A 21765-nucleotide genomic window follows, 5' to 3' on the forward strand; every position below is an offset into this window, starting at 1 on the left:
GATAAGAAAACATTTATCCTCCCTGGGCCCACCTGCAGCCCAGTGGATGGGGAGGAAGAAAGTTGTGTTATATTTAAGGTATCGTGAAATTTTTAAAATCATTGTTTTCGTATCAATTACTACAGTGAAGTCAGTCTCCTTCATCAGTAACATCCCAATAGGAAAAAAAAAAATCAAACTGGTAAAACATTTTTTTTTCTAAATTACCTACCTGGAAGAGTCCATCACTAATTTCCCGGAAGCTTACTGAAGACCTAGTTAGTAGCTGTTGTAAAAATACCACTTACCTCAGCATATTGTGCTACTGAACTGGCTTCAACTGCATAGACTCTCTTAGCTCCTGCCTGTACAGCAAAAAATGACAGTATGCCTGATCCACAACCAACATCTAGAACGATCTGGAAGGAGAGGAGAAGACAAAAAAAGGGGTGAAAACACAAGCAGGTACTTGGCTGTTGGCACCACGCTAACCTTGAGCATTGAAATCAGAGTTACGTAAAGTGCTAGCTTTGATATTTACAAGTGGTCTTACCTGGGCCAAGTTAGGAATGGCTGTGAGCCTCCTCTTTCACTTATGTTAAACAGGGTTATTGTATCTACTTTCTCAGGTTTGCCATAGAAATTAAGTAATATGAAGTGTACGTGAGGCACCTGGCACAGAACTGGTGTTTTTTTCAAATTGTTGCTATTATTATAGGTTCTTTGTAACATGGATTGCTTTCAGGATGTTCAGGGCCAAGAAAAGTAGTATCATGAATGTACTTGCTTACCAAATCTGTCAACATGAACAAAATGAAAGCTGTCTCAAATCGTTTTTAGAATTATACTCATATATATTACATGTGTGTGTGTGTATGTATAAAATGTTGAGAAATAACTGAAGAAAAAGTCTTTAAAAGTCCCAAAGTGAGGTATGTGCTTTTTTTACCAGCCCCTCTCCACAAAGTTGGGGAAGTTTATATGGAGGGAAGGAAGTTATTAAGGCAGTGGGCAGATGGAATTTACAGAACCTTCTCTTCTATTCTTTGTGTTCAGACCTGGGACTTTTAAGTCAAGAAAACCACCATTCACTGGCACAAAAGGCCCAATGCTTGGACCTACATGCTACAGGCAAGAGGTGCAGGGTACATAATGGGCCGCTCTCCCCAAACACTGCTGAAGCCGAGGCCTTGTCTGATCATTGAAATTTCAGGTTATTGTATTTCTATCTCATCAGTGACTTTTATTTTTAAGCATCTTTAAGAACTAGCTTTAAGTAAGCCATTTTGCTTGGCTCTACATCCTTACAATAAACGTATGAGCAGACAGTATTATTATGTCCACTTTGTAGAGGATAAAACTGAAAATCAGAGACACTGAACAACCAGCCCAAGTTCACCTAGTAGTAAGCACAGGAGCTAAGCGTTGAATGTGGACAGTTCTACCTTCCAAGTTCATGTTCCACAAAATCATACACTGCTTGCCTAAATCACCTTTATAACTATGACATTTTAACACTGCAATACCAATAGGTAATGTTTGACAAGGAAAAAAAATACTACTTTTTGAAGGAAAACTTAGCTAAGTTTTTTTTCTGGTGTTTTTTTTTAAACTTTGATTGCAGGAAATATTTTCCAAAAAGTAGGAAATATCAAGAGGTTGCGTGCATGCGTGTGTTAATTGCAACATCACACTGTGCCGACACAGATACCGTGCCATTATTCTAAGAGAACATGCTGTTAGTAATGGGTTCACAGTGCTTGCTTATATTAATTCTGGAGCTGTGGCTGTATTCCATATGGTTGCCCAGGGTTTGGGTAATTGAGAGCATTACTAACTTAAAATGTCACCCAGTCTCCGCAATTAGCTGTCAGCCTGTCCATACTTTTAGAAGTACCAATATTCACTTCTTCTCATCCTCCCTAGGAAACACATCATCTTCACATGACCTTAGTCCACTGCAAGAACACCCATGACTGCTGTTCAGGGAGTTGGAGGCTGTTAAGTTGGAGAACGCAATCCATGACACCCTCCCACTCAAATAAAAGGTGCACCGCATCCAGAAAATCCTTTCCAGAGCTTTCTTCAATTAAAAGTATAACACCTTAGATTCCATGTTCAGTACAAAACATGGATACAAAATTAAGAGACAATGGAAGTTGCTCCTGCTTGCTCTGGTGGCAGGGGACCTAGAAATGGGTGAATGGAGCTCTTTGTCTCTCTTATTAGGTTGTCATAAAGCACATCTTAGAGCAGCGTTTTTCAGTTCTCTTGATTTTATAGACTAAAAATCAAAGAAATATTTTACCACTAGGAGAGAGACAGAGGAGAAAGGGGATGGGGAGAAAACAAAAAGGGACAGAGTTGGGAGGAAGCCTGACATGGTTCCACTTTTGCCAAATTAGTCCATTTGGTAGGAAGATGGTTTGATAGACCCAGACCATATCTAGAAAAGAGGTGAAAAATTACAAACTGAGGCAATTTTCCAAATACCTTATGCCTATACTTAATTTCAAGCCAAAATAGCCTTACTTGTTTGTCTATTTCAAAACAGGGCATAAAAGAATCTGATATTTTGCTAGTATTATCTAAATAATGCCATCTCCTTCCCACTTGTGTGTATATTTAAAGAGTTAACAAGTGAATTTTTAGTCTGGGGCTGGTAGAAAATGGTGAGGAGGGAGAAAGACATTTTGCATTCTCGATGTAAGCCATGAAATGACAGAAACAAAGCTGTGGAGGGCTGAGAATAAATTCTCTGGTTAAAAATCGATGGTCAAAGCAAATATTTAGGCGTCAATGGAAATATACTTCCTCAGTCCTTCCCAGCTGGGGTTTCCAAGACTGGGAGAAGAGGGGACATTAGCACAGTGTTACACTTTCATACATGTCACTTCAGGAAGCCTTGGGGCTACTTCTAATCATATGTTCTTGTCCTCACAGAACATTACATTGAGCCCATTTTTTATTCTACCATGGGTAGACCATCAGAGAACTGGGTAAGCCTGTGGATCTTGGCAGACATTAAGTTATACCTTCTTGCCCTAGAGAAAAATGACTCCCCCCAGGCAGAGACAAAAGAGAATAATCTAATCTCCTTGTATCTGTAAAGCAGTTTCCAGTTTCCAGAGGACGTTCCTCTGACATGTATTTGATCCTCATGCCTCTCTGTGATGGAGAGTACATAGTTTTGTTCCCATTTTACTGATAAGGAAACTGAGGCTCGGAGAGACTATTTCCAGCCCAAGGTAACATGACTAGTAAGTGGCAGAGTTGGAATGAGAATCCAGTGCTCAGCAATATGCACCATCGTGGCTCCCTCTTTGTGTTAGCAAAACATGAGAGGAAAGGGTGGCCTGTGAAGAGACGTAAATACGATCATATCACATTTTGAATAAACACCTCCAATGCAGCTGGTTCCATGCAGTTGAGAGAGAAGGTCTGGTTTCTTTGGTGCGTCATCCTTGGGCCTGAGTAATCCAGCAATGACTGACTTTCCTGGCCTCTTTTTGTGTAATTCTCCTCTTCCTTCTTCCCCACACACCCTAGGTTCAGCAACTGTGTCCCTTTCCCTAATTCTAAGCTCCCTCATATACAACCCCCTGTGGTAGAAGCAACTAACAGCCTACCAAAGGTTCATGATCTCTTAGAGTTGCTGGGAAGCAGCTTCCCAGCCAAGACTGCATGTCCCTGCCCCCTTGCATCTACATATGGCCATGTGACTAGTTCTGGCCGATAGAATGTGAGGGGAACTGATGGGTGTCACTTCTAGGCCAGGTGTTTAAGCATCTGTGGTACCTTCCCCACACTGTTTGCTTCTTATGCAGTGGCGTTGGAAACCACATGTTGGACTTGAAAAGAGCCTGAATCCCTGCGTCACCACTTTGGGAAGAGCCACACAGACCACACTGGTCATGGCATGAGCAAGAAATAAATTTTATTATATTTTAGTAACTGGCATATACTGACCAATATATTTCCCTTGAGGGAAGTCCCTCCTCTCATTTTTCTACCTGGGGAACTCAAGACCCAGCTCAGATACCACATCTCAAGGGCACTTTCCCTGACTTCCCTGGTAAGGCAGTCTAGGTTGGGCTCTTTGGCTCTCTAATAACACTTACTACAGGACACTGCAAGTATTTCTTTGCATGTTTATCTTCCCTGCTTAACCTACGAGTTCCCCAAAGACAAAAATCTCATCATTTATCTCTCAGCACCTACAACAGAGGAAAACATAAAAATCATTTAAAAATATTTTTGACTAAATGACTGAATGGGATGAGTCAATATGGCAGTCTCTTAATTCCAACATCACCGTGAAACAGCTCTGGAAAAGGCTTATGACTTGTGCCAGCCATTTAGACTCTGGTAGTATTCTCGCATTGCAAAGCTAGCACCAAAGAGGATATACTCAGAATGCCCTTGGCTTATTCAAGACTTATATCCGGAACTGTTTCACCCAAACTTGTCTTCTGTTTCCCTGTCTGTTTCTTATTTCCCGGCCTTCAAGTCACCTCACAGACCTGACACTTCATACACTGTATCTCTGCCCTTCCTTCTTGACTATGATCTGAACGTGTCCCTTGGGTCATTTTCTGACTAGCTAAGGCAACCTTCTGCCCTGACGCACACCTTCTTGGAAGGTTCTGTGCTCTCTTCTGCCACAGAGTCTTAGTACATGTTGTTCCCTTTGCCTGGGGTGCTCCCCTCTGCATTCTGTATTAGTCCACGGTAACTTTCTTTCTCTCTCTCTCTCTCTCTCTCTCGCTCTCGCTCTCGCTCTCGCTCTCGCTCTTTCTTTACCTACTCAATGCCCATAGTGCTATTTGCTCCTCCAGATCTATTCTCCTCAGCTGCTCCTGGATACACAGACAGTAACTGTAGACATGGCTAATGTGGAGCTTATCTGGGGGATTATCAGGAAATGGTGTGAAATTACTGTCAGGACTAATAGTGAAAAGTCAACTACTGGTCCATAAAACAATGACCAAAAGTTCTATGAATTTATTTGTAAGTAAATTTTTTAAAATGTTAAAAGGATAGAATCATCATTTCACTTGTACAGATGATTTTAATCACATGCTCCTATAGTTTCCTAGGCAAAGAAATCCTGCAAAATGTTTGAACAGGGCTAAAAAAGCTCCAAGTTTGTTCAAAGCTATTTATTTGGATTTACTAGGTTAAAATTACCAAGGAATATCCAGGTCCTTATGAAAGTGTGAAACAAAACTATTGAATAAGAGTAAAAATAAATATGTACTATTTGTTTTATACTTATTACGTGCTATGCCTGTTTAATACTTTGTAGGCATTACATTATTTACCTGTGATAACAACTATGTATTACCCCTACCAAATACATAATATAGATACTATTATTTCCTCCATGTTGTAGATAAAGAGGCTCAGAAAAAGATGGAGTTAAAGTCATGTATTTAATCATTTTCCATTCAAGATTGCAGAGTACATAAACACTGTGCTCACTTCCTTTTGCAACCATATCATAATTATAGCTAAACTACAGAATAACCATTAAGAATTATTCTTAATAATCATTAAGAATAACCTGCAGTATCGCTGAACCGAAGCCCTACAACTAAGGACATACAAAGGAAGGCACCTCAAGACTGGTAGGAGGAACAGTGACATGGAACAGGCTGATCCCACACTCACGTGTGACCGTTAAAAATCAGGAGGGATATCTCAGCTGCAGAGGTCCCCTCCCAGAGGAGGGGTACCAGTCTCACACCAGGTTCCCCAGCCTCGATTTCAGCATAGGGGAGAGAAGTCCCCATAACTTCCAGTTGTGAAAACCAGTGAAGACCGTGGCTGAGACAAAGGGCAACTGTCATCCCAGGCGATCCCCTAAAAGGGCCTATGCAAGGACTTACTCACTGACAGACTTACTCACTTTGACCTCCAGCACTGGAGCAGCATATCGAAAGGCACGAGGGACATGGTGGGGAGGGGGGGACTGAATTGTCTGATTTCATATCTGAGTCCGCATCAAACTGGCTAACACCGTTTGTTCGCTCTACCTGGTGATTCTGAGTCTCTGCCCCACCAAACTTTTAGGCAGACCCAACCTGCTTCCAGTGACTTTTCCATACAAACGGCCTGACTTGGCTCATGCTGCAGAATTTCCTAAAATCTTTCAAAGGTTCACAAAACCCAAACAAGAAGCATATTGCTTCAGCATGTCCCGTACCTCTAGCTGAGTATCCTAAGCCTGGCACTAGCGACAACTGGCCTTGGTTTGTGACTTGGCCTCTCGAGGTACCTCCAAGCACAGTATGGGTGGCAGCTATCTGTGGACTGCTTTGTGGCTCATGCCAGGTGTCCCTAGGCAGGGCACAGATGAAGGCTGAACTTGGCCAGAAGGACCCAGGGCTGAACTTGGCCAGATGGCCCCAGGGCTTCGGAATTAGCCGGAGCATCACCCAGCTGCCTCCAAGGATGATACACCCAAAGGGCTGATGGGAAAGTCACCAGAGCCCTGCTAAAGTGAATCCTGATCTGTAGGGTTAGCCCCTGTACCATAACTCTTCCACTATAGTCACAACCAGTCCTCACAAACAATCAGCCTGAAGGTCAATCTTTCCCACTGATATGCAAACACCAATCAAGGCTCAACTGCAACAGGAGGGCACACACAACCCACACAAGGGACACAACTGGAACACTTAGCTCTGGTGACCAGGGAGACTACTCAGCTGGACCCCACAGAACACCTACTACATAAGGCCACTCTACTAAGACCAGGAGACATAGCAGCCCTACGTAGTACATAGAAACAAACACAGGGAGGCAGCCAAAATGGGGAGACAAAGAATTATGTCCCAGATAAAAGAACAAAGCTCCAGAAAAAGAACTACGAGGTATGATAAAAAATTATGGTGAATGTTTAAATAAATAAAAAAATTATAGTAAAAGACACATTACCATTAATCCTCTTCAAAATACTCCCCCTTGCTTCAAACACACTTATCCCATAGTTCTTGCCACTTTTTGAAGCAGTTCTGGAAGTCTTCTTTCATGAGTGTCTTTATGAGCATTTAATAAACAATATGCGTAGAAAATTGCCTGAGAAATGAGCAAATGGTTTCATTCTCCATCATGGCCACACTCCATGTCACACATTGCTTTTGGTATGGCAGTTTCTGTCAAATAAAAACATTACGGTGTGTCCTCATCCACCTTATTCACCAGGTCTGGCACCGTGCAACTTCTGGTTCTCCCCCAAAGTCAAAATATCCATGAAAGGTAAACATGTTGAATCGATTCAGGACATGGAGGCAGCCACGACAGTGCAACTAAAGATGCTCATGAAAGAGGACTTCCTGAACTGCTTTAGAAAGCAAGAATGATGGGATGTGTGTTAGAAGTGAGGGGGATTAATGGCAATGTGCCTTTTATTATAATATTTTTAAATTTAAACATTCACCATATTTTTTTATCACACCTCATAAATAAAATGGAGACAAGCCATGCACCAGACGCAGAATTCAAAACACTGGTTATAAGGATGCTCAATGATCTCACAGAGAACTTCAACAAAGAGATGCAAAACATAAAAATGGAGATAGAAAACAAAAAAGAACCAGTTAGAAATGAAGAATACAATAACTGAAATGAAGAATACATTAGAGGGACTCAACAGTAGATTAAATGAAACAGAGGACTGAATCAGCGATTTAGAACATAAGGTAGCAGAAAACACCCAATCAGAACAGAAAAAAAAAAAAAAAAAAAAAAGAATCCAAAAACATGAAGAGTGTTTAAGGGCCTCTGTGACAACAGCAAGCATATCAACATTACCACCATAGGGGTTACAGAAGGAGAAGAGAGAACAGGAATCGAAAACTATTTGAAGATATAATGATGGAAAACTTTCCTAACCTGGTGAAGGAAATAGACACATCATTGTTACCTTCCAGGGGCTGCCTACCTGCATAGACTGCACCCACCTCTTCCAATATCCCAACTATTGACCAGAATGTTGACTGAGCAACTTCTAGGCAGTAACAGAACAAACACAGAATACACAGCCTTTTGCAGTCCATCACATCTTTTACTCTGCCTTTTGTCAGAAAATAAAAATTCCAAATCATCTCCAGGGCTGCAGAAGACATCCCTTTATGGCCTTTGCAGACTACGCTTAAATTTTGATCAGATAATTAGTACTTTTGTTATGGCACTTAGGATAGCTCATAAGACAGAACTGTACATCTGCTGTGCAATGACACGTGCTTTCAACCACAGGACTGCCTGTATTTCAATAATGCATAATTAATACTTATGAGAACCCCTGTTTCGTTCTGCCTGGTCTTCTGGGAGAGGACACATAAATGCCTCACCAATCTCTTAACCACACTTCCACCAGTTCTCCAACTATTTTCCTCTATTATTATGGAAAATACAACATATGTTGATCACTCTTAGCTTATCTCCCCTCGATTAACCCCCTTCATATGCTGCCAATAGACTCAGATTAGCTCACTCAGCTCTAAACCCTTAGGCACTCAATCATTCATCAGACATCTATTAAATGTCTCCGACCACCCATTGTGCCAAGCACTGCTAGGTAATGGGGATGCAAAGATGAATAAAGAATAACTGCCTGGTTAGGAAAAAGAGACATGTGAGAAAGAAGTACAACAATGTGTGACGGTGGCAATGTTAGAATTATATAAAGGGCACACAGTATGAAGGAGGAACGGTCTACTCTACCAAGAGGTCTAGACAGACATGAGGTGGCCTGGGTACTAAAATTCAAAGGTGAGTCACTGTTGTGCCCTTTGAATGATGGGAAGGGCAGGAGCTCCAACAAGAGGGAGCCATATGAATAAAGGAACCTAAGAATGATAGAGTCACATTTGGAAGACGGTAAATTTCTTCAGCAGCATGATGTGTGTCTTAGAAGTGGAAGTTGGGATGTGGCCAAGACATGAACACGGCAAGAGCAAAAGCTGAAGAAACTGGCAGAGGCTCGATCACAGACAGTCTTGTATACAAGACAAAGAGCTTGAAAAAGTTTTCAGCAGGAGAATAATTGCAGTCACATTTCAGCAGCATCATACTTGCGGCACAGATTGGTGGGCACAAGATCAGAGGTAGCAAAGCATACACTGGTGGTTCCTAATCAACATCTCTTCCTTTCTCCTTCCTATCAGAATCTCAGTTTTATTGAGAATTTACCCTCCTCTATGTGGTTATCCATCCTCAGCCCGAGGGAGAGTGTCTGATTGGTCTAGGGCAATCATAGGTGTTCCATTCCTCTGGCCAGTGATGTGTGTATGATACAATGTTGTTAATGAGACCTGAGGGGAAGTCTGCTGGTGGGCTACTGGCAAAGATTTCCTCCCCTCTAACAAAGACACACAGAGAAGATGCCTTTTATTTCCTGGACATGATTAAATTTGGATGTGATGCTCTGAGTAATTGGATTAAAATACCTCCTTGTCACATTACCTCTGACTGTTATAGCCAATTTGAGTTGGGATTTTCTCCTACTTGAAGCCAAAGATATTTTAACTGGTACTAGTACGGAAACTAATTGGGAAACTTCTGCAATATTCCAGGAAAGATACAATAAGAATGAGAACTAAGAATTAAGCACAGAACAGAGGGGAACGGAAGAGCTACAGAAATGCCAAGTCAATAGATGCTAAAGGATTTGGAGACTGGGAAGGAAAAGAAAAATGTCTAGATTGACTGTCAGTTTTCTAGCTTGGGTGACATATGTTTATAATACAGTAATCCCCCTTATCTGTGGGGGATACTTTTCAAGATGCCCAGTGGATGCCTTGAATAATACTGAACTCTATATAAACTGTGTTGTTTCCTATACACACATGCCAATGATAAAATTTAATTTATATATTAGGCACAGTAAGAGATTAACAATAGTACCATTATAATTGTAATAAAACATGTGAATAACTTTGGGGCCATTAGTAAGTAGCGTAAGGGTCACTTAAACACAAGCACTGGGATTCCGTGACAGTCAGGCAGTCTGATAACCAAGAAACCTCTCGCTGGCTAACGTAACGGGCAGGGAGCACATACAGCGTGGGTATGCTGGACAAAGGGATGACTCACACCGTGAGTGGGACGGTGCAACATTTTATCAGGCAATTCACAACAGCTTGCAATTCAAAATGTGTGCATTGTTTATTTCGGGAATTTTCTATTCGATGTTTTTGGACCACGGTTGACTATGGGTTCCTGAAACCTCAGAAAGCGAAACCACGGATAAGGGACAACCACTGTATATTCATCTTTTATATCACGCGGGAATGGAGCACTTGCCTTGCAGTCTGGCCATGGCGGCTCTAGGAATTGCTTGTGCTGACCTTTCAAACCAGGAGCAGACGTTCTTTGCTGCCACCCCTGCTAGTGCATCCACTGCTGCCTATGGAGTCTGCTGCACGGGCTTCTCCTAGTTCCTCTGGGCGTAATAACGCCCACCTCACTCATGCCACATGCATTTTGCCCCTTGCCTCCTACCACAGAGATCAGGCACGAGGCAAGCCCTACAGCACCCGCCTGGCACTCATGCAGGCGCACCCTGGAAGGACAAGGGAGTTAACACACTATGGGGCCATACTTTGAGCCATGGGAGATGGACGCCAATGGAGTGTCTTCATCTGGCTCTTTGAAGATGTGCTGTGACACAGAGCTATCAGGTTTTCATAAAGCTGTGGCCAGCTCAGGGCTGTCCTCCCTTACACGTCCCCTCCCTCCTTCCCTGCCTCACTGCCCTTTCCTTGACTCCTGCTTCCCTGAGATGGCCCTCCCTAAGAAAGTACTAGCATGTAAGCTTTGGCCTCATGATCTGTGACTTAGGGAACCCAGGCCAAGCAAATGGTGGTAATTATACAACATTTACCATGTTTAGTGATATTTTTCTGTGATTCTGTCTTTTCTGGGTTTCTGGGACTTCAAATTGTAAACCGAAGCCACCACTCTGATGCTAAGTGACTGTGTCAATACGTCAGATTTAGGAAAGTAAGAGAAAAGAGGATTTAGGTACAAGCTCCAAGTTCATAGCCTAATTCCTGTTCAGTGCAAGAAAAGGCCACGTTCTAACACAGTACTTTCAACTACTTACTCACGGATTGTTTTATCCAGTGTAAGTGGCCTGACTTTATCCTTTTTATCTACTTACATTCTTATCCTAGCAAGCAGATATTAAAACAAACTCACGTACTTTAGAAGTTACTGTTGCAGAGTCTTCCATATAAACCTTAGCAAAGTCAGTAGGTGTTCCAAACTGGCCCTTCATGGTACTGTCTTAGACGGAATGTGAAGAGTTTAGAAATCCAACCCTAGAAACTTTCTGTCTTACATTCCATGGGTATAAGTTAATAGTAAGTTAACCAATAAAACCATACCAATGAAATATAAATCCTTCAAATTGCTCCTGGTTTTTTTCCCTAGTCCCCTCCCATGCACAGATGATGTGCTGAGAAAAATCACCTTAGCAATCTGTCCCTTCTTTAATAATTTTGCAAAAGTTCCATCTGCTGGGTGGTGAACATACAATGTGATATATAGATAATGTATTACAGAACTGTACACTTGAAACCTATGTAATTTTACTAACCACTGTCACCCCAACAAATTTAATAAAAAAAAGGTACCATCTGGTATGATAGTCGTCACGGCCATTTATGCAATACTTCTGGTTCTCCTTATGGGCACATGGTAGAATTGTACTCTCTCGTCCTTTTGAAGTTAGGAGTAACCACAGGTCTTGCTTTGGCCCACGTAATGTGGTCACAAGTGACATGAGTCATTTTCAGATGGAAGATTTAAAAACTAGGGGTATGATTTGCCCCTCTCTTCTTTTCTTGCAACAGGAATTAGTCATGTGTCACCAGTTCTTCAGCCTGGGTCCTGGAGCGAGATTGAGACAGAGCACAGCCCTTCACTAACTCATAATGGACATGGAACATGAGTGAGAGACAAAGCTCTGCTGGTTTGGGGGTTGACTGCTACAGCAGCATAACCTAGCTTACCCTCACAAGCCTGGGGAAGCAACCTCCCTAGAGCACCGATGATTTCTCATTCAGATTCCCCAGTTGTATGTCCACAGCATTCTGATGCTGAGCTAAGATTCTGCATATGGTAGCTCACTAAATTCTTCCAGCCACCATGTGTTAAGTGTTTTTATCCCAATTTAAAACTCACCTCAACAAGACTGAGGTCATGTCACCATGCTGAAAACTACAGAGACGGATTTTGGTATCTCGACTAGAAACTCATCGATTGCATTAAAGCCCCCAGGTCCCTCATTCCCAAATACTCTATCTAAAAGCAGTCTGTGACCATTGTTTATTCAATCTTCTTAGCTCTACTTGAAAGCTATACTTTGCTTTCATATCAAATGAAAGCATTTTCCTCCGCTGACTCTGGCATCTTTCTCCAGTATCCTTTCAGGAGCAGATTCTACTCAAGTTCAGAAGCACCCTGACACAGACAGGCCATCTGGTCACGTTCCCAATCAGGAAATCCATGTGGAAGCCCTTGTAGGGCTATGATGCCAAAGAGATCAGTTACGACTGACGTCCATTTTCGACCCCTCTCTCTTCACCTTGAGTACAGAGAATTAACCCCAGGATGAGTTCTTGCGATATATGACCTAACATGAACCTTGGCCTCTGAACTGGGTTTAAGAGTGTCCCCCTATATTGGTGTCTACCCAGCACCTGTGAATGTGACCTTATTCGGAAATAGGGTCTTTTAACAAATATATCAAGTTAAGACAATGTCATACTGGATTAGGGTGGAACCTAAATCTAATGTGACTGGTATTATTAGAAGGCGAGAGAAATTTACACAGAGACAGACACACGGGGAGAATGCCGTGTGACGATGGAAGGTGAGAGGAGGCAGGGAAGCATCCTCCTCTAGAGCCTTCAGAGGGAACGTGGCCCTGCTGATACCTTGAGTTTGGACTTCTGGCCTCGAACTGTGAGATAATACATTTCTGTTTTTCTAAGCTACCCGGTTTGTGGTAATTTGTTACAGCAGCCCCAGGAAACTAAAGCAGCTTCCAAAGCCCAGGCCACAGGAAAAATAAAACCATAGGAAAAAAGCCCACATATATATATATTTATATTATATATGTGTGTGTGTGTGTATGTGTGTGGTTTTCTTTCTTTCACTAAATATACAGTTGTTTCTTGGTATTGCGGGGGATTGGTTCCAGGACTCCCCAGCAGATACCAAAATCTGTGAATGCTTACGTCGCTTATATAAAATGACACAGAACAATGTATACAGTTGGCTCTCTGCATATTTGGATTCTTAGCTATGGATGCAAAACCTGGGGATATGGAGGGCTGATGGAATATATGTATTGAAAAATAAATCTGTGTGTATGGGGAACTGCACAGTTCAACCTGTGTTGTTCAAGAGTCGACTGCATATGTATGAGACTGTTTTTCACTATATATCCCATCCCCGTATATATCCAAAAATCACACAGATAAGTAAAATACCAGTTTGGTTATCATGTAAAGAACAGCTTTCTGTTGCTCCCAAATCACCCTGCGGTGTGGCCTTTGAATACAGACAGAACTGAGTTGGCACATAACCTTACCCCTCAGGAGCTGTGAACCCTGAAGCAAGTTTTGTTCAATTTATGTAGTTCTGATCCCTTTATCTATACTATTGGACTAACAAATATACCTGGGGTGCCAAAACATTGTACACACATGGCTTGTATTCATTTTTTGTCATTGGTATATATTGAGTATTACAACTTTAATAGTTTTTTCCTTTCTTAAAACGTGTATACATTTTTTTTTGGCACCCTTTGTATAGTACATGTTTGCTGTATGGTAGAGTGGGCATCTGCCAATTTTTTATACCTCTCAGCATCGGACTCCTTCCTATGTTTGGGGAAATGCCCCACCGGTGAGGCAGCACCCGCCCCTGACTAGGGAAGCTGAGCAAGCTGACGCTCATTTCCGGCACCCTCACAGGATCGAGGCTCTGCCAATAAGATGCACTTAGCGTGAAGACTCAGGGACAGCACAGAAGCCACCCCGGGGAGGTCCCAGCTGCCTCCAGAATCCAGCCATCAGAGGGAGGCCCTAAGGACGGGGAAGCTCTGGGGGAAGGCTGTGCCTGCTGCCGTGTCCATGTATGGCTGCACCGCTGTCTGCCAGACAATTCTGCGGCGTGGTTTCAGAAGTTATTTCTGGTTATGTAGCCTCTGAGCCTAGTTCTCCGCTCCTATGTCCTTTTAGGAAATTCTTAGTCCTTTTTTTTTTTCTTTTAAAAATTAAATTAGCAGAGTTGGTCTCTGATGCTGGCAGCTAAGAATCCTGACTAATAAGAGAGGCTTAAATGAGATAAGAAATGCAAAGCACCTAGCAGGAGTCACCAGTTATTTCCTTTCTTCCCACTTCCCTACACAGCACTGGGTACAAGCAGAGAAAGTCCATCCTGCTGAGGGCGTGGGGCTGTGAACAAGGGTTTAGAATACAGCTCTCAGCAAGGATTCTGTCACCAGGTTAACAATGCTGCTTAGGGGCGAGAAGTGGAGGATTCATAGAAAGAAGAGAGAATCTGGTATATACAACACAATAGAATATTATCCTGCCTTAAAAAAAAGGGAACCTGCCACATCTGACAACACAGATGAATCTGGAGGACACGCTATGTGAAATAAGCCAGACACAGAAGGACAAATACTGCATGATTTCACTTATATGAAGTATTTAAAATAGTCAAACTCACAGAAGCAGAGAGTAGAATGGTGGTTGCCAGGGGCTGGGGAGAGGCAAAAACAAGGAAACATTAATTAAAGGTTTGCACAAAGTTTTGGTGATGCAAGATGGATAATTCAATTCTTAATTCCTAGAGATCTACTGCAAAGCATAGTATCTAGAGTTAACAAAACAGTATTACATACTTAAAAATTACCTAAAAGGGTAAATCTATGTTAAGTGTTCTTATCACAAAATGATGATGATGATGATGATAACAAAAAAGAAGGCAGAAGGAATCTCTTGTAAGCGATGGATATGTTTGTGGCATAGATTGTGATGATGATTTCATGGATATATACGTATCTCCAAACTCACCAAGTCGTATACACTAAATATGTACAACTTTTTGTATGTGATTCAAACCTCATTAAAGAGGTTAAAAAAAAAAAGTAAGGCAGCTAGAGCTGTTTCATCACGTGCAGACAGGACTATTTGGCAGGCCTATCCCAGCGATGATTCAGGGCAGGCTCCATCAGTGTGCCAGGTTACGCAAAGGTGTGTAGTATTTTAAAGGGGGAGGGAAATTTCACAGCAGCATTTGAGATGAACTCAAGAGCCTTTGACCAAACTGATAAGCCCACACCAAAGAAAACTCACATCAAGAGAGCCTGAAGCTCAGGCTCTGCAAATTAGAATATCAGCTGACAATTTGAACAGGTTATTTTGCACGTTTGTTTTTTGTTATTTGTGTTTTCTTTGAAGCCTTCAAACCTCTGAATCCCTTCTGTCTAAGCCAGCCTCACATTTGGATGCACTAAGCAGCTGTTGCGACTGGGGATTCTCTCCTCCTCCAAAAACACTGATTAAAAAAAAAAAAGCTCTAGGCTCCTGCTTCTTCTTACAAGTTTCCAGCAACTGGTGCCCTGACAAATGAAGTGTCAAAACATTTCCAAATTAAAACCCTACAGCTCACACAGCCCCGCGCCCTCAGCAGGATGGACTTTCCCTGCTTGTACCCAGCACACACTTGAAGAAACTAAAAATAGCCAGATGGCAATTAACAGAAACTCTGAGGAGGGGAATGGGGTGGGTTCCAGCAAGGTCAGTTTCCTGAATGGATTCCAAATGGAGTTCTCAGGCAGCAATGCTCTAGCCAAGTAAGGAATTTCATTAAAACTGCATGGAGGAAGCAGAATGAAAACTCAAAATTTGAAAAATTGAAAATTATAGCAGAAGTGGAAACTACAGCAGCATCCCCAAGACCATCAATGACAATAATACGTGCTGCGATGTACTGAGCACTTCACATACGTTGTATCATCTTGACCTTGCAAGGACTCTAGGAAGTAGCTAGTACTCTTACAGATAAGGAGATTGAAGACCAAGATCTCCAGGCAAACAGGGTCTATGGCAGGCGCATGGTAAGTGGCTAAGCTGGAGTTTGAACACAGTTCTCTGGCTCTAGAACACATAAACATAACCATTGTGCGATGCTGTCTCATACACGCACAGGATTTTAAGAAACCACGACGTTTTTTACCCCATGCTTAAATCCAGGAGAACAAAAGTCTCCCTTGGCAATTTCAGGCAACCTTCCCACAGGAGTACCTTTCAGAGGTTATGTGTGTGGACTCTAAAGTAAGACTAATTGGATTCAAGTCCTGGCCTTTCCATTTACTAGTTGTACTAAATCAGGTAAATGATCACATTCCCAGGCCTCAGTTCTCTCATCTCTAAAAAGGTAAAAATAAATAAATAAATAAATAAATAAATAAATAAATAAATAAATAACTATTTATTAAAGTTGTCCTGAAGATCAAAGAAACAGCTACAGACTGATGTGTGTGCCCTCCAAAATTGATATTTTGAAATCTTAATCCCCAACGTGATGGTATTTGAAGAAGTGGGTGGCCTTTGGGCGGTAATTAGGTGACAGAGAGCCCTCATGACGGTATTAGTGCCCTTATAAGAAGAGACAGGAAGAGACTTGCTTCCTCTCCCTCTCAGCCACATGGTTATCCACACCCCACCCCGCCCCCGCCCACCTCCTCTTTTCCCTCAGAACAGCAGTGACCTATCTGATTGGAAAACAGAACTGAGCATGCCTAGCCCCAGCGCTTGGAAGGGGCCGGCCTGCCCACTCCTTACTCAAGCATGAGCACTTGAGTCCCCAGTGTGGAAGCTTGCTGGGCAGGCTCTGGACTTGTCTGGGGTGACCAGCTGTTCGGCCTACATGTGGGTAGAAAAGTTCAGTTTGGTGGAAAAAATGGAGTAGGGAGCTTGATTTGGACACAGGTCCAAGCCCTGTTTTCTAAACAGCATTTCCAACAATAAAGCTGGTATTGTGATTTCTACCTGACATCTGTGTCTACTTCTAAATCGTTTCAGAACTCAGAAGGGAAAAGGGATATAATTAATTATCAACCATGTGATTAATTATCACCTTCATAAACCCCAGCAGATGGACGCCTATTTTATTTCTCTGGCAGATAAACGCATTTCAGGCTTGCAGGAAAAGGGTATTTTGTAGAATCAAATAAGGTTAGAGTTGGGAGTGACCTTAAAGATGATCTGGTCTAATATCTTCATTTTTATAGATGAAAAGATATAATAAAATGGTCAAATGACAAAATCCATATAAAATTCTGTACAACAGTCATCTGATGCAATTAGTATGATTAGTAGTTTTGGAGTGGTCTTTAGAAGCTGTAACCAGAATTAAAATCAGATTATAGGTAATACAGGAAATACATTTTAGAAAATAGATTATAGATTCAAACTAAGCAACATCAGAGGGAGAGAAGGTTCCCTAAATAAAAGTATTACCTCCAGAAAATATCCTCAAACCATGGAGAAGCAATCAGTAGCTGAGAGTTGAATATATATATATATTTTTTGCAAGAAACCTACCCTCTGTCAATAAGATTGCTCACCCACAATCTTGACTACCAGGTAAGTTGTCAAAAGTAACAAGCTTTTCTCTTCTATCGTCATCCTGCCTACCTACCATAATCAGGTAACCCTCACCGCTAACCAGGCATGCCTCCCTGGCAAAGCAAAGGTCCTGGCACCTCAAGACACATGACAAGACTTATGAGACTCTTCATCCAAACACGACCATCACCATCACCCCTACCTGAGTACCGAGACTGGGTTTTCAGAAAATGTCCTGTCCTGGTAAATCAGAGAAAGCCCATTTCGCCCTGTCTCTCCCACTGAGTACAGCTATAAAACATGAAAAGAATGCATGAAGCAGTTACGTGAAGACTCTGAAAAGGAAAGAGCAGCAGGTAGATTGGGGAAGAAGACTAGAATTCGAAATACGACCAAACCATATCCCTTTACCCCTAACCCATAGCTTTAATGCGACACACCAAAAATGGGCAGTGTGCAGACGAGAGAGCTCTTGGAGATGCCTTCTAGTTCTGGCCCCAGCATGAGGCACAGGAAGTCTTCATGCTCAGAGAGAGTGTGGGAATCCTCCTTTTTCTTCCTCTGTTCTTTTCCTTTCCTGTCTCCTCCTCTCCCCTTTCTCCCCTACCCCCTCTTCTTGCCTTTCTTTTCCTCTCCTTTCCTCCCTTCTTCTGTGCTCCAGCCCCCAGCAACCTTGTGGTGGTCACAGCATCACATCAGCATACAGGAGCCAAAACTATGAGAGGGGGATCTTCCTCTGCATTCAGTGGTGCCGCCATTCTCAGAGGCGGGGGTCAACCCCCATTGCCTTTTTTCTCCTTGTCCTCTGTTTGGCCAATATGTCTGCAAAATCATGGAAGTGCGTGGCAGAGTGAGATTTTGGCCCAGAGACTGAAAAGTGGTCCCAGGGAATCAAAAAGTACCAGGGAGATCACAAAGAGAAAGAAACTTGGCAAAGCAACCCCATAAAGATGTTTTGTGCTTGTTTTTGTATATAAGTTTCTTGGCTTATCCCCAATGTGTACATGCATGCATCTGATCTTAATTAGCACACCAAAACTTTGAGAATTCTGCGTAGGTACCTGAATGACCACTGGGTGACATGCACATGGGACAGTTCCAAATAGCACTGCTAAGCCTTTGAAAACTGAACTGACAAAGGAACCAGAGTCCTCAGAAAACCAACTAGTGACATGAAACTCACAGCCTGAATTTAACCAGGTTGAATTAATATTTTAACAAAAATATCAACATTATCCATAAGCTTTAAAAAAGACCCAGAGTTTCATAACGTAATATTCAGAATGTATGGAATACAATCCAAAATTTGTGGCATGTTAAGAATCAGGAAAATCTTAATTCCCTGGGAAAAGATAATCAACTAAAGCTAACAGAGCAGTGACATAGATGTTACCATTATCTGACAACAATTTACAAGCAGCTATTATTAAAAAAGCTCCAACCAGCAATCATCAACAGTGCTGAAATCAATGGAAAAATAGAACGTCTCAGTCAAGAAATAGATGACAAAAAGCAGAGACAAATGGAAATTTGGAATTAAAAAAAAATACAATTACCAAAATAAAAAACTTTTCTGATGAGTTTAATAGCAGAATAGAGATGCCAAGGAAAGAAAGCCATGGGCAAATCAACTAACTGGAGACTACTTGTTACTACATTTCATGCATGTTCTCCCTGCTTTAATTAACTATTGCTACATAACATGCTGTATCAAAATTTACCAGTTTAAAATGGAAACAATTTATTATTTGTCCTGAGTCTGCAGGAGGGATGGACAGTTTCTCTGCTGGTCTTGCCTCGACCAAGATGGCGTCACTCATAGGTCTGGCAATTGGTGCTGGCTGTTGTCTGGGTGCGTCAGTTCCCCTCCATGTGACCTCTCAACCTCCAGTAGGATAGACTGGGCTTCCTCACAGTATATACTGGTGGTCTCCGGGCTCCAAGAGGGTGAGACCAGAAGCCACAAGGTTCATTAAAGCCTAGGCTCTGAAACTCACCCAATGTCACTTCTGTCATAGCCTACTGACCCAAGTACAACCAAGGACAGCACCGATATAAGGGGTTAAAAATTAGACTCTCTGTTAGCTCCACAACTTCGCTCATCGATGAGGACACAGGGAGACATGAGTCACTGGGATCATTATCTCAATGTTCTACCACACCCTTCCTGTGGAATTAATGCTGTGAAGCTCAAGGCAATGGATGAACAATTATGGCAGCAGAACACAATATGAGGCTCAGAGAAATGTGTTTTGCCTAAGATCACATAGCTAGTTAGAGGGAAAATATGAAACTAGAGCCCAGGACTGCTGATTCCACTGACCAGTGCTTTTTATCTCTGATGAACTGCATAGTGTTTTGACACTTTGGCTATTTAACAAGTAGAAGAATCATGAACAACACTTGTAGAATGTGTTCACAATCATCCATCATTCAGGTCCATTTTGTGAAGGAAATAAATGCCGGCATTTATGGAGTCTATGAAAAAAAGTGAAGTAAAGTGACACGATAAGAGGTATCCATTATGTAGCAATAAAGCTCTTAACCTGTTATATGCACCAAAAACATAGTGCATTCAGTCTCTTGAGTTCCTGGCACTCAAAGCTTCATTTCTTTATTGAGGTAAAACTCACATAACATAAAATTAACTGTTAACCATTTTAAAGTGTACAATTCAGTGGTATTTGGTATGTTTACTATGTTGTTAAACCATCACCTCTATCACGTTCCAAAGACATTTTCATCACCCCAAAAGGCAACCCTGAACCTATTAAGCAGCTGCTCTCAATCTCCCCGTCCCCCAGCCCTCAAGAACCACTAGTCTGCTTTCTCTCCATGGATTTGCCTATCCTGGATGTTTCCTATAAATGGAATCATATGAGCTTTTCTAACTGGCTTTTTTCACTTCACATGTTTTCGTGGTTCATCCATGTCGAAGCGTGTATCAGCATTACATTCCTTATCATGGATAAAAGAAATATAAATAATATTTCTGATACTCCATTGTGTGGCTACATCACACTTTGTTCATCTCTTCACGAGGTAATGAGCATTTAGACTGGGTCCACTTTTGGGCTGTGGTGCATAGCGCTGCTTCCCGTTCATGTACAGGTAGCTGTCTGAATACCTGCTTTCCATTCTTTTGGGGTATGTAGTTAGGAGTGGAACTGCTGGGTCACATGGTAACGCTGTCAAAGCTTGATTCTGCTTCTAGTTTTTGACAAGGCTTCTTAAAATGGCTTGAGATGAATACCAGCTGCCAGCGTTACCTTATCTCGAAAGTCAACGTGGTTCTGGAGGATGGCTCTGTGATAAGTGGCTGTCCTCACAAAATCTTGCATCATGTTCTGCTGCTGGGAAATGCAGCCATAAAACTGTAAGGGAAAGAGAAGGAGAGGGGAGTCAGCAGCCCAGGAGGCTGCACCTTCATGAGCATGTGGGTCTTAGAGCCACCTCGGTCACGGCAGGCTTAGCGTAACCACAGGGCAGCTGAGGCTTTGAGAGATGCAGTGACTAGTCCACACCTGCCCTATCTGTACGGCTTAGAGCTGGGAGTAGACCCCAGACTTCTGACTGCTGCTCCATACACTAGTTTTAGGCCGAGATCTTGACCAGATAAGTGCCCAGGAGCCCTTCCCAAAGCAGAGGCTATGAGAGAGACCAGAGTATAAGAGTAATGGAGATAAGAGAAAGGCGCCAGGGTCAAAATGGATGGCCCTTATGAGTCCCATCAGTCTGGAGGGAGAGAAAAGTAGGTCTTGGACAGAATTCTTGGGTGAGGGTGGGGCAGAAGGTAGCGATGGTGATCACCCCGATGAGGTGAGTCAGTGGGGCAATGTGGTGCCTACAAACCCATGGGCACTGACAGTTAGTAAGAAACAGCATCGTGGTCACTGTCACCATTCGGTAGAGTTTTCTGTGTGCCAGGCCCTATGCTAAGGGCTTCACATAGATCCTCAAATCAAATGAAGTCATTACAATAATCAGATGAATTATCTTTCTCAGCTTATGAAATGGGGACTCAGAAAGATACAGAAACTCGCCCAAGTCCTGACAACTTGGTAAGTGACAGAGTGAGGATTCCAACCCAGCTGACGCCACGTTGCTGGTCGGGGGACCACACTTG

At 42.3% G+C, this 21765-nt stretch overlaps 1 protein-coding gene across 5 annotated transcripts in view; it reads right to left on the reverse strand.

The window, feature by feature from the left end:
- LOC109446342 (histone-arginine methyltransferase CARM1-like) overlaps positions 1–21765 on the reverse strand; it is a 236591-nt gene that overhangs the window by 93077 nt on the left and 121749 nt on the right. For all 5 annotated transcript variants that reach the window (XM_019729679.3, XM_019729702.3, XM_074330492.2 and 2 more), the window contains 2 exons: positions 20909–21013; positions 288–398 (listed from right to left, as the gene is read on the reverse strand). In XM_019729679.3, the coding sequence (XP_019585238.1) occupies positions 288–398; positions 20909–21013 (216 nt within the window). The remainder of the gene's footprint in view (positions 1–287; positions 399–20908; positions 21014–21765) is intronic.

Source organism: Rhinolophus sinicus, chromosome 16 (genome assembly GCF_057876585.1).
Source record: "Rhinolophus sinicus isolate RSI-liver-muscle chromosome 16, RSI-T2T, whole genome shotgun sequence".
Taxonomy (NCBI): domain Eukaryota; kingdom Metazoa; phylum Chordata; class Mammalia; order Chiroptera; family Rhinolophidae; genus Rhinolophus; species Rhinolophus sinicus.